The sequence below is a fragment of the Coffea arabica genome, chromosome 2c, assembly GCF_036785885.1.
Source record: "Coffea arabica cultivar ET-39 chromosome 2c, Coffea Arabica ET-39 HiFi, whole genome shotgun sequence".
Classification (NCBI taxonomy): Eukaryota; Viridiplantae; Streptophyta; class Magnoliopsida; order Gentianales; family Rubiaceae; genus Coffea; species Coffea arabica.
Genome location: NC_092312.1, coordinates 28,147,696 through 28,162,220, shown reverse-complemented (window position 1 = coordinate 28,162,220; position 14,525 = coordinate 28,147,696). Strand labels below are relative to the sequence as shown.

The 14,525-nt window shown below is 34.4% G+C and overlaps 2 protein-coding genes across 3 annotated transcripts; one reads left to right on the top strand and one right to left on the bottom strand.

Moving 5' to 3' along the window:
- Positions 1 to 149: 149 nt before the first annotated feature.
- On the bottom strand, positions 150 to 8,471 carry LOC113727114 (notchless protein homolog). Of its 2 annotated transcripts, none has more exons than XM_027251118.2 (13): positions 8,162 to 8,471; positions 7,540 to 7,621; positions 7,345 to 7,434; positions 6,146 to 6,271; positions 5,604 to 5,731; positions 4,368 to 4,567; positions 4,149 to 4,212; positions 2,996 to 3,106; positions 2,315 to 2,452; positions 1,323 to 1,465; positions 1,193 to 1,247; positions 802 to 858; positions 150 to 716 (listed from the first exon to the last, which is right to left on the bottom strand). In XM_027251118.2, exons 1-13 carry the CDS (start codon positions 8,321 to 8,323, stop codon positions 633 to 635), a joined length of 1,440 nt encoding a protein of 479 aa, XP_027106919.1. In that variant the 5' UTR covers positions 8,324 to 8,471; the 3' UTR covers positions 150 to 632. The 2 variants fall into 2 exon arrangements, 1 of the variants encoding a protein (XP_027106919.1); XR_011839294.1 differs by having other exon boundaries at positions 611 to 716; positions 802 to 891.
- Positions 8,472 to 12,779: 4,308 nt separating this feature from the next.
- LOC113724206 (uncharacterized) lies at positions 12,780 to 13,727 on the top strand. The gene is made up of 2 exons (XM_027247132.2): positions 12,780 to 12,956; positions 13,149 to 13,727. Exons 1-2 carry the CDS (start codon positions 12,780 to 12,782, stop codon positions 13,725 to 13,727), a joined length of 756 nt encoding a protein of 251 aa, XP_027102933.2.
- Positions 13,728 to 14,525: the final 798 nt, after the last annotated feature.

Below are 14,525 nucleotides of genomic sequence, written 5' to 3'. Positions count from 1 at the left end.
TCTTTTATTGCAAATTTTTGCTGGGCAATTTAGGCGAGCTCCAAATTCTGTGGTTATCGATGACTGATAAATGCAGATAATAATCATTGTAACATCTGAAGAAGCAGCTAACATTGCACTTCAAATGATAAATCTGATCCAAACAGATCTCAACTCATAATTTTGCACACAACTTTATAAAGGCAAATTAATACAGAAATTCATTGTCATTGCAGAAGAAATGCAGCTAGAGATTCCCGCCCTTGTAATCTACCATCGTTCTAGCTTTTGTTAATCAAACATAACAGCATAAGTGTAGAAGTCATGTTGCAGGCCACCCATCTACTAGTTGTGCTCTGAGCCTGATGGGTACAATCCTGTATCTTCTTCAAATGCAACGATCATCAAACCATTGTCCTGTTGAAATGAAATCTCTCTCCTATGCTCATCCTGGCATGGTTCTGGCAGGCCACAAATGCAAGGGTCATCGCTGCTTTTGTAACAACCGGCCCTTGAGCTTGAAAGAAACTTCATCCTTTTACCATCCAAGAGTAGCCTTCCTATTTTCTCCACTAGCTTTTAGTGCATGCCACAGAATTGGAAGCAGCATTTCATCTAGCAAGAATTGTACGTTCCTGTCTGCAGTGTATGCTCTAGCCCATCCACAACTTCAGAACTCTGTCTCTACCACCAGATGCTACTTTTTCACCATCTGGACTCCAATCAACTGCAAAAACCTTTTACATTTGCCAAAGACCAAAAGATTAATGAAGACCCTCTTGATATAAAGACCTATAAAGTGGCCTTTTGGACAGAACTAACCTCATCTGAATGTCCTGGAAGGTCTTGTTTTAGCTTTTTTGTCCGGATATCCCAGACCTAAGTTTAAAAAACTAGGTCAATCATATGCTTCTGTATGTGTTCAAAGTAAAATAAAAAAGAAAAAAACAAAACATTGTTGGAGACCCAGTATGGAACAGAGAATGGCTCTGCATAATGGACAAATATGCGCAAAGGGCTCAATGGAGGTCAGACATAGTAGTTCAATAGTCAATAAAACAAAAAACACTTAACACACCAACAGTTCATAACCCTAAATTACCTAGTGATTTGTAATTTCTTACCAAATTGGAAACATCTATGTCTTGAACTGTAGAATATCATAAATTACAGAATTTTCGTGAACATAACCAGAAGAAACCATATAAACTACCTTCAAAGTTGAGTCTTTACTCCCACTCAAAAGCAGCCGACTGTCAGCAGACCAGCTGCAATAGTAAACCAATTAGTAAATTCTTGAAAGCCCTCAAACTAGATAGAGTACATCATCAAATAACTCCAACCTTATTTGATAGACAGGCCCCACATGACCCCTGAAAGCTGTAACAAAGTTTCCTGTTGTACCATTCCACAACTTGACTGACTTGTCAAATGAGGCACTTGCAATCCATTGTCCATCAGGAGAAAAGTAAACATGATTTACAAGCTGCATGAAAACAAATTTGACATTTTATGCTTGACATGAAAAACCAATCAAGTTAACTTGGTAATCTAAACTTTCTGTACTGTTCACATATCAACCAAAAAGAAAGCACATTCCCCATTTTAAGGTTCCAGCAAAATTAACTTGCAAACGTTTTGTTCTTTTGAACCTAGGGCTCTCCAAATTGACACACACACACACACAAAGACCACACTATTTGTCTTACTTTAGTCATTTATGTTTTTATTGTGACAGCATAATTCGTCCCTTACTTTAACATTTGAAGTTGACACTAGCAAAACAATTTTTTCACAATAACTGAATCAAAATAGTTTTTTCACCCAAAAAATTGTGCATTCCATTAATGATTGCTCATATATGGTTTTGAAAATAATCAGAATCCAAAAAAAGAATGAAAAAACCAACAATTGCCTTTTGGTTAACAATCACTAGAATTACTAGTATAAAAAAGAATAGCCATGCAGATATGAAAACTAGAGTTCTACTACTCATGTCTTGAATCAAACTATGTAGCTTCACTAGCAATCTACACCAGCAGGGAAATGTCCAACTATACACTGGGAAAGACAGATTAAGAAGTGATATGTACATTAAGCTGTCACAATTCCTTTATCCTCAACTAGACAAGCCAATCAATTATTATGTTGATATGCCAGTTCAGTCACGTGCAAGTAAACTCATTTACGACGTGCTGCCATATGGCACTTAGATATATTAAGCAATTTGTACTTCAACCAGCACGACCCAATAATCTAGACCAAGGTTATGCTTAGCATTTTTGTCACAACTAGAAAACCAGAGAGAGAGCTGCATGCCACTATATACGCATACCTGTTGATGTCCCGTCATGCGAGTTTTGGGATGTTTACTCACGGCAGGCTCCCACAAGAACATAGTGAAATCATCCGAACCTGAAACTAACCGTTCTGGAGCATTGCCCTTCATTTTATTGTACCTTTCTAAAGCTACCTGGTGCACCAGAAGAGAACTTAAAATCAAAACTTTATGCATTACTGATAAAACCAAGTTTAAACAAAGGAAGAAGACATAGTTTAGTGCAAAAGTTATCATGTCTTCTTACTCTGTTTTGTCACGCAAATATATTGGCAAACAAAAACTTCAAAGTACCAGTCACCGAATCCAATCTATCAATGTCAATCCTTTTTCTTAAAAAGTAATTTATCAGTTGAATCTTCTGATGTAGACAAACTTTAGACATCATTATCAAAGGTCTCTTAAAATAATAGAGCATTTTTTACAATGTTCATTCATCCAACTCTCCTGGTACTTTGCATAGATCAACCGTAGTATCTATCTATTAGATTTAAATCATATCAAAATTTTGAGGTTAGAGAAACCTGTGCAAAGTTCTCAAATAAACACGAGCCTTTCCCCGTGCATCAGCAAATATATCACATTGTGACATGGAAAATAAACTGATTAAACAAAACAGGACAAGCTATGATAGGAATGGGTAAGAAGAACATCAGCAAGATAAAGGCCAACCAGTACCTTCTTCATTTCCTCAGGAGACGAGAACTTTTTACCAGTGTGATCAAAAGCTCCAGTTCGTAGAACATATTCTGTGCTCAATGCCAAAGAATTTACCCAATGCCCATGGCCCTACATTAAAATCCAAGGCCAATAAAATGAGAAAAATGAAAAGTACAAAACTGGACTTTCTTTTATCAATGACAAGAAGAATAAAAGAAGTCAAGGAAGAAAAAAATGGATGTGGAAGCAACCAGTTAGATAGCAGAACCAATGTGGATTCCATTGATGTTTGAGATTTGCATATTAGCCTTTAAGATGTAGCTTGAAATTTAAAGCAGTGTGTATGTTTTGGTATGCAGGCAGGGTGGCTGTTAAGATAACGTGAACTGCATTATAAGAATGTAAGCATCGACATGAATGAATTATTAATAGAGCAGATTTTTGATGTTGAGAAGTAGAAAAAAGAAGGCAGATCAGAATGAATCATTAACAAAGCAGATTTTTTATGTTAAGAGGTAAGAAAAAGGTAGGCAGGTCAGAATGTCATCAGTCCGGTAAGCATTAAGGCAAGGTAAATCAACCAAAACCGTTTCCAGAAGTGTCACATAGAGAGCGCCGGAACCTGCCCTCTAAAGAGAGAGAGAGAGAGTAGAAGAGAAACCCGTAAAACTGTGTAATGAAGATTTACCCCAGATAACAGCTAACTGTTAATGCCATGCAGCAACATCCACGAAAACCAACAGGTCTAGTATGATAGGATTGGAAAACAACAATTGGTTTCTTAAAGCAAAAGCAAAGATTGCATTAAATTCTTCGCTTTTAACCCTTAGGAAGGAAGGTAGGGCCACAAAGAGGTAGTTTACCTCAAGATGCCACAATAGCTTTAATGTCCATAGTCTCATTTTCTCAAATTAATAACCTTCTAAAGTTTCAATTTTTCTTTTTAACCATGACAACAAAAGACCCTTGAAGCAGGCCATAGATTGTGCAGAGGTCCTTGTTGCCTATGAAAGGTGCTAGGCATCCACATCATCAGAATCTTGAGTAACTGGCCAAGGCACTAAATTTGAAAATGCTCAGACATCACATAGTATCTCACAGCGAGTATCAAGCAAATTTGCAAAAAGATATGGGCAAATAAAATAAATTTACCAAAGTATGTATCGTGTACCTTCAATTCACGGATTAGCTTTCCCTGTGATGTCTCCCACACCTTAATTGTACAATCTTGAGATCTGTAAATTTGAAGAACGTTAATCACTTTAGAACTTAATACTTTGTTCAAGTAAACCAATTTTCTATTCCAGCATGATGTGCAGAATTAACTAAAGCTGGTAAAAGAAATTAACAAGACACTTATGCTCTAAATAGGAAAAGCAAGATGACATACCCAGTGTATATCACACCATCCCCACCCCATTTCACACAGGTTATTGCCAGTGTATGACCAGTAAGACAAATAACACATTTCCTCAATGTAACGTCCCATATTCGTGCATCACCATCTTTACTAGCACTGACAAAGCGGCGACATGGGGCACTGAGGTGCACTGGCTCCCAAGATATACCAGTTATCCATTTCTTATGACCCTGAAAAGGAAAGTTTCATATTTATCAGGCAAAAGATATTTCAAATGCAGCTAAAACCTACATATTCTTTATTCTTCCCAGCATCAAATAAAGGGTTAAAAACCAGAACATCCATGGGAGCATAAAGACTATTATGAATATTTCCAGAATGTATTAATTGAAGCAGCAATTGAATCAGAAAGAGGCAATAAAATCTGTAACAAACTTTTAAGATGTAAAATTTGACCCTCATTTTCTATTACTTCTAAACAAGAATCCATAATTGATGAACTTAATTGTATTGCCAGAACAAATGGCTTGGCTCATCAAAGACATCTTTGTAATCCACAGACAATGAACCACGTAATCAATTTAAAGAGAGTTCTCCCTGAGAGATTGTAATATATGATTCCCTTGTGCTTTCAAACATGAAAAGCAAAGTAATATAAAAATCAGAAGATGATAAACTCTGATAAACTAGAGTCAATAAATTGTGTATAAGACATCCCACAAAAAAAAATTAAGATGTAAGAACCAATTTTGACAACTATGTCAAAGACATCAGCAATAGTGGAAGTAACACAGAAGCCCATCAACTAGTAATCTTACCTACATAAGCATAATAGTTTCCACGGAAGACAGATAACAAGTTAGGGCTAATCAAGAATTCTAAGCCTCTAAGTAGAAGAACAAAAGGTTTTTCTTTGCTCCTTCACAAGGAACCTTTCGTCTTATATTTAGGTACAGAAACATACTGACAATAGCTATGCAAGACCAATCTTTTGCAGTTCCCAAGGGAATATGGGTTCCACGATAAAATGTCTCTTATAGCATTGCCACAGCTATTAATAGTAGCCAATGCCACAAATAGGCAGCCTTAAGGTTGAGGAGAGTATGAATGGTTATGTACCAAAACCACTTAAAACGAACTGAAAATGTCTGAAGTGACAGAGAAAGTTTTCAGTTTTCACAAAAAATACCAATAACATTTGCAAGTAAAAAAAAAAAAGGAGCTTCTGTTAATTTATCAAAGAGGAGAGTTAGAACTGAGACTTACAATAAGTGGATTTCCTGATGGCTTCCCATTCTTGGGATCCCAGCACTGCAGTTCTCCAGCCTTACTTCCACTGACAAGATGCTCACCATCAGGTGACCATGCAATGCTGAGAACCCAATTCTTGTGCCCTGGATATCAAACAAAAAGAAACTTATTCTAAGAGGGGGGTATCAGAGGGGGGAAGGGAAGAGAAACCATCAAGATGATCAATACAAGCCACTTTAATTATTTGGCAGCAACAACATGCTAGGGACCATCTTCTTGCATGATACTCATGGCTTCTGAGTAGTGCTTAGTAAACTACCTAAACTTTTAAATGATCAAAGACATTTCAAAATTGATATTTTGAAGGATAAAAATATTTAAACTGGCCACAGAATTTCCATACAATAGCATCAAATGAGCAACTTCATATTCTTCATTTACAGCCAGAGACTTATTAATTCTTTTGCTAAACATTTTATAGATGCTGGAAATAGAACCAATACAAGAGACACATTAAAGACTTCAATTTAGGTGCTAAGAGACCAAGAATGTCTAACCTTTACATGTGAACAAGGGTGTCTGGGTATTTAGATCCCATAAACGGACGGTTGTATCACCTGAACCACTTGCAAGCTGCTGTCCATCAGGACTAAATGCAACTGAAAGTACAGCTTCTGTATGACCTGAAAAGATAAGACCACAAAAGTCAAACATAGAAAGATATTACAAACTATAGTGGACAATTACTTATTCATCCATATTGAAGATCTGAGGGGTAAAACAACTAGTCAGACAAAAAACACAGTCTTTAAGATTTTGAAAGTCAAAACCAAAGTTGTGACCCATGAAAGCAACTAAAAAATGTTGAGCAACAGAACGGCATCACAATCTCTATGGAGAAAACCCTAAATGCATTCACTCTCATGCTCCTGAACAGCAGCTACTTCCTTGACATAGATAGGTAACTCTATCACTATAAAAGGGCTTTTTTCAACTGAATCAACCAGCTGGGTTAATGATTTGTGTGACTTGATCACATGTCAGGTACCCCTAGTAGCTTATCCAACATTCAAATTCAACACCCAAAGATTATTCGGAAAATTAATTACTACTGCTCTAGGGGAAAGGAATATTGCATCTCTTCCTTTATCACCTACTCCTTGTGGAGACCAATTCTGCTTTACTGCAAGTTGGGACTCACCAGGATTGCCAGAAGAACTATTATTATCTTTTGGACAACCAATTATCAAACCATTCATTACCATTTTAAGAATAGAAATGAACTGAGGCTTATTTATGGACAGATGTCAAAGATGAAAGGAGAAAGCACCTGATAGTATAAACAAGATTGGTCGTACAGCCATGTTAAAAATTGCATCTATTGGGAAAAGCTACCAAGTTGAAAAGGTCTCCCCCCCCCCCCCCCCCAAAAAAAAGAAAAAAAAAACTTAGTGTTGGCATATATGTGTCTATCACTTCACCAAGAGACTGTTCCTAAGAAAGAGTTACGCAGATTATAAGACAACTTTCTAAATGTCACAAGTCACCAATATCGCCAGCCTAACTGAAGCTGGTGAGAAATCATGAAAATCTTTAGGTTTACATTTGTTTACCTCCAAGTTGACTGCATCACTTAGCAATACCAGAGAACAAGAGAAGAGATGCTTGCAAACAAAATATATACTACAATAGCCCAGTTCGAAAATTACAAGCCACAAACTCAAAAAGCTGTAATAACAAAGATACAGAAGTGTACCAGCAATTGTTGCAGAACAACGAGTAACAGGACGAATGCGGAAAACTGCTTGAGGTTGATACACTATGGTCAGGACCTTTTCCACCGATACTACAAATACATTCACCCAGACCGATAAGTTTTCACACTAAACAATCAGATATCTTACCAAATTATCTCATGTATCAGCCCAATATGCTGATCCAAACTCTTTACCCTTGTTTTTTGTCAAATAGGATCCAAGCTCCACCAGAAGCTCTTGGTCTGATATATAAAAGGCATAAGGATACTTCTCCTCCTGAACAGAAAAAGAGAAAAGGTCATTGTCATCCTTAAAACGTTGAAAAATGAGAAGACTATTGTCTCAGAGTCCTGCAAACTTACAGAATTTAAAGAATTCTACGAGATTATAGATGATGAAAACAATCTACAGAATCAGAGTTTCTATAATAGTATCAAAAATTACTTTTGATGCAAAATTAAAGTAGCCTTTCTTATCCACTTTTTTCCTGCTATTTTGTCAATCACTTCTCATCACATAAAAAGTTACATTACATAGAACCAAAAATTCAACTTCATACTCCAGAAACAGAACATCATTTCAAGAACAAAATGAATTCCAGTTCCCTTTTTTTTACAGCTAAATTTAAGCTTCAAAACTCAAGCACGTTTCCTAGATATTAATCAAATTCAGCCAAATTTAAACCAAAATAAATCAGAAACAATAAACAGAAAAAAAGAAACAGAGAAAATTTTTCATACTTTGAAAAAAAAAATGATTATAATCAAATTTCTATACTTGAAACCTAACTTGGTGTAAACTAGAGGCTTTTCTTACATTATTGAGAAGCTTATTGACCATTTGAACTAGCTCTTTTGGTCCAGCGCTTTGGGGAAGATACAAAGGTGGACCTAAAGGCGTGCCTTCCGGATCCGACAATTGACACATAACACTGTTGTTTAGTTCTCTCTGTTGCTCAATTGCGCCATCGATTTCCATTCTTGTCTCGAAAATTAAACCAATTTCTCAGAATTTTCGAAATTGAAATCAATTCCGAGAGATTGGGAATTAGGGTTTCGATTATCTATGATATATTGGAGGTGGAACGATGCCGTCTTCTTCTCTGGTGAAGGGCTTCGACAATTAGGGGTTTTGAGGGGTTTATGGGATGAAGTTTGGGCTCATAAGTTAAACTGGGTTGGTCCATGATTGTGACAATTGACGAATGATGGGCTACTATACGGGCCTTCTTGGATGGAAGCCATAAGAGCCTATCAGCCTGTGATTACTTGGGCCCAAATGGATGCAGGCCACATGTTCGATGACGTGTTACTAAAAACTTTTTAAAAAAATTTTATACATTTTTTTGCTTATTTGATAGCACTTTTTTTTTTTGAATAAATAGATGTGACAAAAAAGTTGATTGAAAAATAGGCTTAAACTTTAATTTAATAATTAATTTCAAAAAACTTAGCATCCAAGAAGAGTTATTTGATAAAAATTTGCCAATCTATGCGCAAATACTTGTGAAATTAGAAGGAAAAAACATCATGTAAACATCACATTTTAATTTTACCAAATTCAAACAAAAATGAAATGGATTGTACATATAACCTTTTTATGAGTTGTATATTCTCATTCTAACAACTAATTTGTGAGTGAGTGATACAAACATGACCTTTTTAGAAAAAAAATTTGAACTAAAAATGAAATTTACAGTTATGTTGGAATACATTGATATATTGAGAATCAAAATACCATTTTACAACTATTAAAACTAATGTAGTGGTTAATACCTATTGGTCGCCACCTACCAATCATTACTTGCAGGTAAACGTAGAGATTTTCCTATACACATATAAAAAGGAGTTTGTAGGTAATGTTGGAAAATTTTCATCCGCCATCTTTGAGGATAATTTAGGCAGAAAAAAATCAAATATATATGATTAAGCCAAATGTACAATATTGTTGTGTGTAATTGAGTATGGTTTGACTATTGTGTCCTCCCATATGCAATTGGTTTGTATTTCACATGATTATCAAGCTTTCAAATGCTGTTTAAACCACTTATAAGTATTTATAGTGCTCTACATGTTCTTCTATAATTGCTGGGCAATTTTTATAGGTATAATAAGAGAGGGTGTTAATGTTGAAGGTGATTGGTTTAGGAAGCTCTTAATAATGAAGATGATTAGTTTTGGTTCATATTTTCAATCTGTTATAAGTATAATTACAGTGCTCTTCAACTTCATGACAATAATAGAGGCTTTTTCTATTGAAAAACTAGGGAGGGACAGCCCGCGCGATGCGCGGGAATTTGGTGCTTGTGATTCAAGATAATTAATAATTATTGTTTAATATTTTGTAGGATAAAAACTGAAGTTTGATGATTTTATCATGTGATTTTAATAGAAAAATCATAAGTTATATAGTGAGTCAATAAAAATAATATGCAATAAGACATCCTTATCTTTATACTATATAAGAATCCGTTGCGATCAAAGGTTATGTTTGAATTTCAACTGCAAAGATAAGAGTAGTTTGAAAATGTAAAAATGTTTGAAGTGCAATTGAAAAGTATCCAAAAGTCTCTTCTAAAACTTATTCAAGATGATAAAACATTTTAAAGTATCAATTGGATCCTTCATCTCTCAAATCTATATATGTTCGTGAAAGATCTCTCAAGCAATGCTTCTGATTTCTCGCTCGACTTAAACTCAACCTGAATTATCAAGTCAAGTTGATCCGTCAATCACTTTGCGTCCAATCTAATCTAAAATAATTTTATTTTTTACTAACTATTTATATAATTTGGTGGGTATAATACGACTTAATCACATGTTTCTTACATAGATAATAATGCTCAAAAATGATAGATAAATAAGAAACTTAAGTGATTTTTTTCAAAGTTTTGTAGAAACTATTTAGATTTGGTGTTTTTGGCTAGGGGCATTTCTTTATAATCTCATAAATAAGTTCAAATCTGCATAATTGTTAAAGATCTGAATTGAAACTATCTTGATTATAGAAAATTGGTGCAAATAATATTTTCTAAATTTGAAATTGTACAAAATGGTAAGTAAAATCAGAAGAAATTCCTCATATGAATTCGAATTGCAAACTATAGGTAGAAACCGCTTAATGATATTTTCCAATGTTTACTTATATAAGTATCCAATATAACATTTCTACTTAATTGACTCGTTTGAACTATGGATAATAGTTGATTCAATCAAATCAAGAAACATTATTTATCATTGTACAACATACAATTATGAGTAAATGAATTAATACAATGCAATCAAAATGGTGCTGTAGTTAAAGCATTTAAACTCATCAAGTTTCACTGCAAATTCTTTTACATAGCATAAAAAAACAAATTTTTTGTATTTGAAACTATATAAACAGTATAATACAAGAACGAAATCATAACATGGAAAACAAATAGAGTGCAAATGACATCTTAGTACTATGTAGCATGATTAATTTTCTTTTTCAGTTTCAATGAAGTACAAAATTCCAAGTTAATAAATTTTACAATCATAAAATTCCCAATTAAAATAAACACAACCTGAATTCCAAATCATATTACATGAAAAAATAACTACTTGAACCATAACTGCTGGAATGTAGTCAACAGATCCCTGGAATCAAGAATAATAGGAGAAAGTTCATGAGAAATAAGATTATTTGACTTAAATAAAGAGATAATACCTTGGTTGAGGAGAAAAAGATGATAAAATTGCTTTTCTGATTATTTTAGAAAGTGACAATATTATCTCAAATTATACTTTAACCAAAGACAGAATCTCTGGGATCTACTAAGAAAAACAATACAATTAGTTAGTTTTTGGAATTAGAAATATTAAAAAGTAAATTATATGGAGTTGTTGAATAAACTAATCATCAGGAAAAAAAACTACAATCGAAGAGAACAAAGCTAAAGAACTCACCTCAATTTAAAGGAAAAGCTATGCATTCCACCAAATATTTAATAGCCATAATAAAATCAAAGAGGTGAAACCGAAAAAGAAAAAAAGATATCAGCTAAACATGGGGACATAAATATGATAATGATTGTTCAGATAATAATTAAGTTAATTAATTGTAATTAAAATCCAATTATGTAAACATCCAATTAATTCCTTAACGGATGAGAAAAGTTTCAGGAAATTGGAAGGCTTGGATGTTAGTATAATAAATGATTAAAAGGACTTTTATGTAATTTTATCAAAATACAAGATTTATTCAGTTGTTCTTGATACTCAACTTGGCACCAAAAATTGTAACATACCAAACATGCCCCTAATCTTAAATGTCTGAAAGGTTATATAAGTAATTATAATGAAATTAAAGTTATAATGACTTGTACTCAATATTCCAATCACTCTTCAAACATTTCCAAAATAACCGCACCCCTGCGGTTGAAATTTAGTTCTAAACTCGTTCTTATATAGTATAAGGATGTTGCTCCAAGTGTTTGTGCTCCCTATTTTGTTGTGGGTGTTTGGACATGTATGCTCATTTGTTTTCTCTCTTTCTGCAATTTTGGAGGTTTAGCTGGTACAATAGAAAATGTGAGTTTTCTACTGCAATATTTTCTCAATAGTTATCATATGAATATGGAAATTTCATTATGAAATACATGTTGCATACCTATGAATATTAATAGGAACCTTCCTACATTTTCTAACTATATTTCCAAAATTTGATGTTTGTGGGTATAAGGAGTCAAAATGTGAGCAAAGATTACCTGTTGACTACAATTTCATGATCGAAGTGAGATCTAAATCTAACCTTATAGTTTACACATTAATTATTGATTGGATATGGGCATAATTGTGTTATAATGGTATAGTTGTTATGGAATAATGATAAGATATGGATGTCCATTGGTATTCTCAAGAAGGATTACAAGATGAAAATGTCCGTTTGTATTCTCAAGATGATAGACACATGTATTTTTCCTAGATTCATTGGTACATTGGATGAACTCATTTATGGATGTACTTGATGTACTAAATTCATGTATTTGTTTTTAATAGGGTTCATGTACTTTTGATCTTGGATCACCTATATATAGGGGTGTATCCTACTTCATTTGTAACCTTGTAACCTTGAGACTTGGAAGTACTTTGATCAGTAAATATAATAATTCTATCTCTCTCTCTACTATTCCAATCCCTACTTTTGGGAGTTTTTGTATTAGTTTCACAACACGTTATCAGCACGAGTCTCTACTTATCAAGGAAAGGCGCGAAGCAAAAGTGAAGCACAAGACGTGTCAAGATTCTGCCCAAACAACTTTTGACTACTTATCAAGGTAAAATTCTTTCCTACGAATCTATTGCATATTCTTATGGCTAATCTCACAAAACAAGAGTTCGTACCTCTTGATATTTCTGGAAAAAATTATTTATCGTGGGTATTGGATGTTGAAATTCATCTTGAGGCAATGGGTCTTGGTAATACTATTGTTGATGAGAATGATGCCTCAAACCAAGACCGTGCTAAGGCCATGATTTTCCTTCGTCGTCATTTAGATGAAGGACTAAAAGTAGAGTATCTTACTGTCAAAGATCCTCTTGTCCTTTGGCGAGATTTGAAAGAAAGATTCGACCATCTGAAGTTGGTCGTTCTTCCAAAGGCCCGATATGATTGGCTCCACTTACGACTACAAGATTTCAAATCTGTCAACGAATATAATTCAGCCATGTTTAGAATTACTTCTCAATTATCATTGTGTGGCGAAAAAGTCACTGATGAAAATATGTTAGAGAAAATATTCTCTACTTTTCATGTCTCTAATATGCTCCTGCAGTAGCAATATAGAGAGAAAGGATTTAAGAAGTATTCTGAACTTATTGCATGTCTTCTGTTGGCTGAACAAAATAATGAATTATTGCTGAAAAATCATGAGTCCCGACCAACTGGTGCAAGTCCATTCCCTGAAGCGAATGGGACTCAATTCCAAAATTCTGGTCGAGGTCGTGGACGTGGCCGTAGAGGTGGCCGTGGAAGAGGCCGTGGACATGGCCGTAGCCGTGGACGTGATCGTAGTAGATTTGTGCCTCGTGAAAATTATAGCCGTGGCAAGCAACAAAATATTTCCCAAAAAAGGGAAAATAACTACGATCCGAAAAATGGAGAAAAGAAAGTTTATGAAGAAAAATGCTACCGGTGTGGTATGGAAGGTCACTGGTCCCGTACCTGTCGAACGGCTGAGCATCTTGTTGACCTCTATCAAGCATCATTGAAAAAGAAAGACAAAAATGTCGAGACAAATTTCATTGATCAAAAAAATGATTATGATGATGCTGATGATGCTGATATGACACACCTTGATGTAGCTGATTTCTTTGAACATCCTGAAGATGTCAATAAATATCCCATGATTGTTTAGATATTTTGCTTTATCTATTTCATGTAATTTTCTTTTCATTTAAATGTTTATTTTCGCATCTTTATTAATGTTTATCTTTATTTGAATTTTTCTTCCTGAAGAAGAAATGGATACCAAATATTTGGGATCAAATAATGGTGATGATAATATTTGTCTCGTTGATAGTGCTTCTACGCACACCATATTGAAAAATAAACAATATTTTTCTTGTTTAACAATGGGAAAGAGAAATATTAATACCATCTGTGGTAGTGCAAAATTAATTGAGGGTTCCGGAAGAGCCACTCTATTTCTCCCTGAAGGAACTAGAATTGTCGTAAATAATGCACTACTCTCTCCCAAGTCTCGGAGAAACTTGTTGAGTTTTAAAGATATCCGCGATAATGGATATCACATCGAGACAATGAATGAGACAAATGGTAAATTTTTATTAATTACAAATACCATTTCCTGAGGAAAATGTGTATTAGAAAAATTGCCTTCTCTTTCTTCTGGCTTATATTATGCACAAATAAGTGCTATTGAAATTCATCACCTAGCAGACCAGAAGTCTGCTCATCCCAATGATTTTATGATTTGGCATGATCGTCTCGGACATCCTGGGTCTGTTATGATGAGACGAATCATTGAGAATTCACATGGCCATTCATTGAAAAATCAAAAGGTATTGAAATCAAATGAATTCTCCTGTGTTGCATGTTTTCAAGGAAAATTAATTGTTAGACCATCACCAGCTAAAGTTGGGACTGAATCTCCAACATTTCTAGAATGAATTCATGGTGATATATGTGGGCCTGT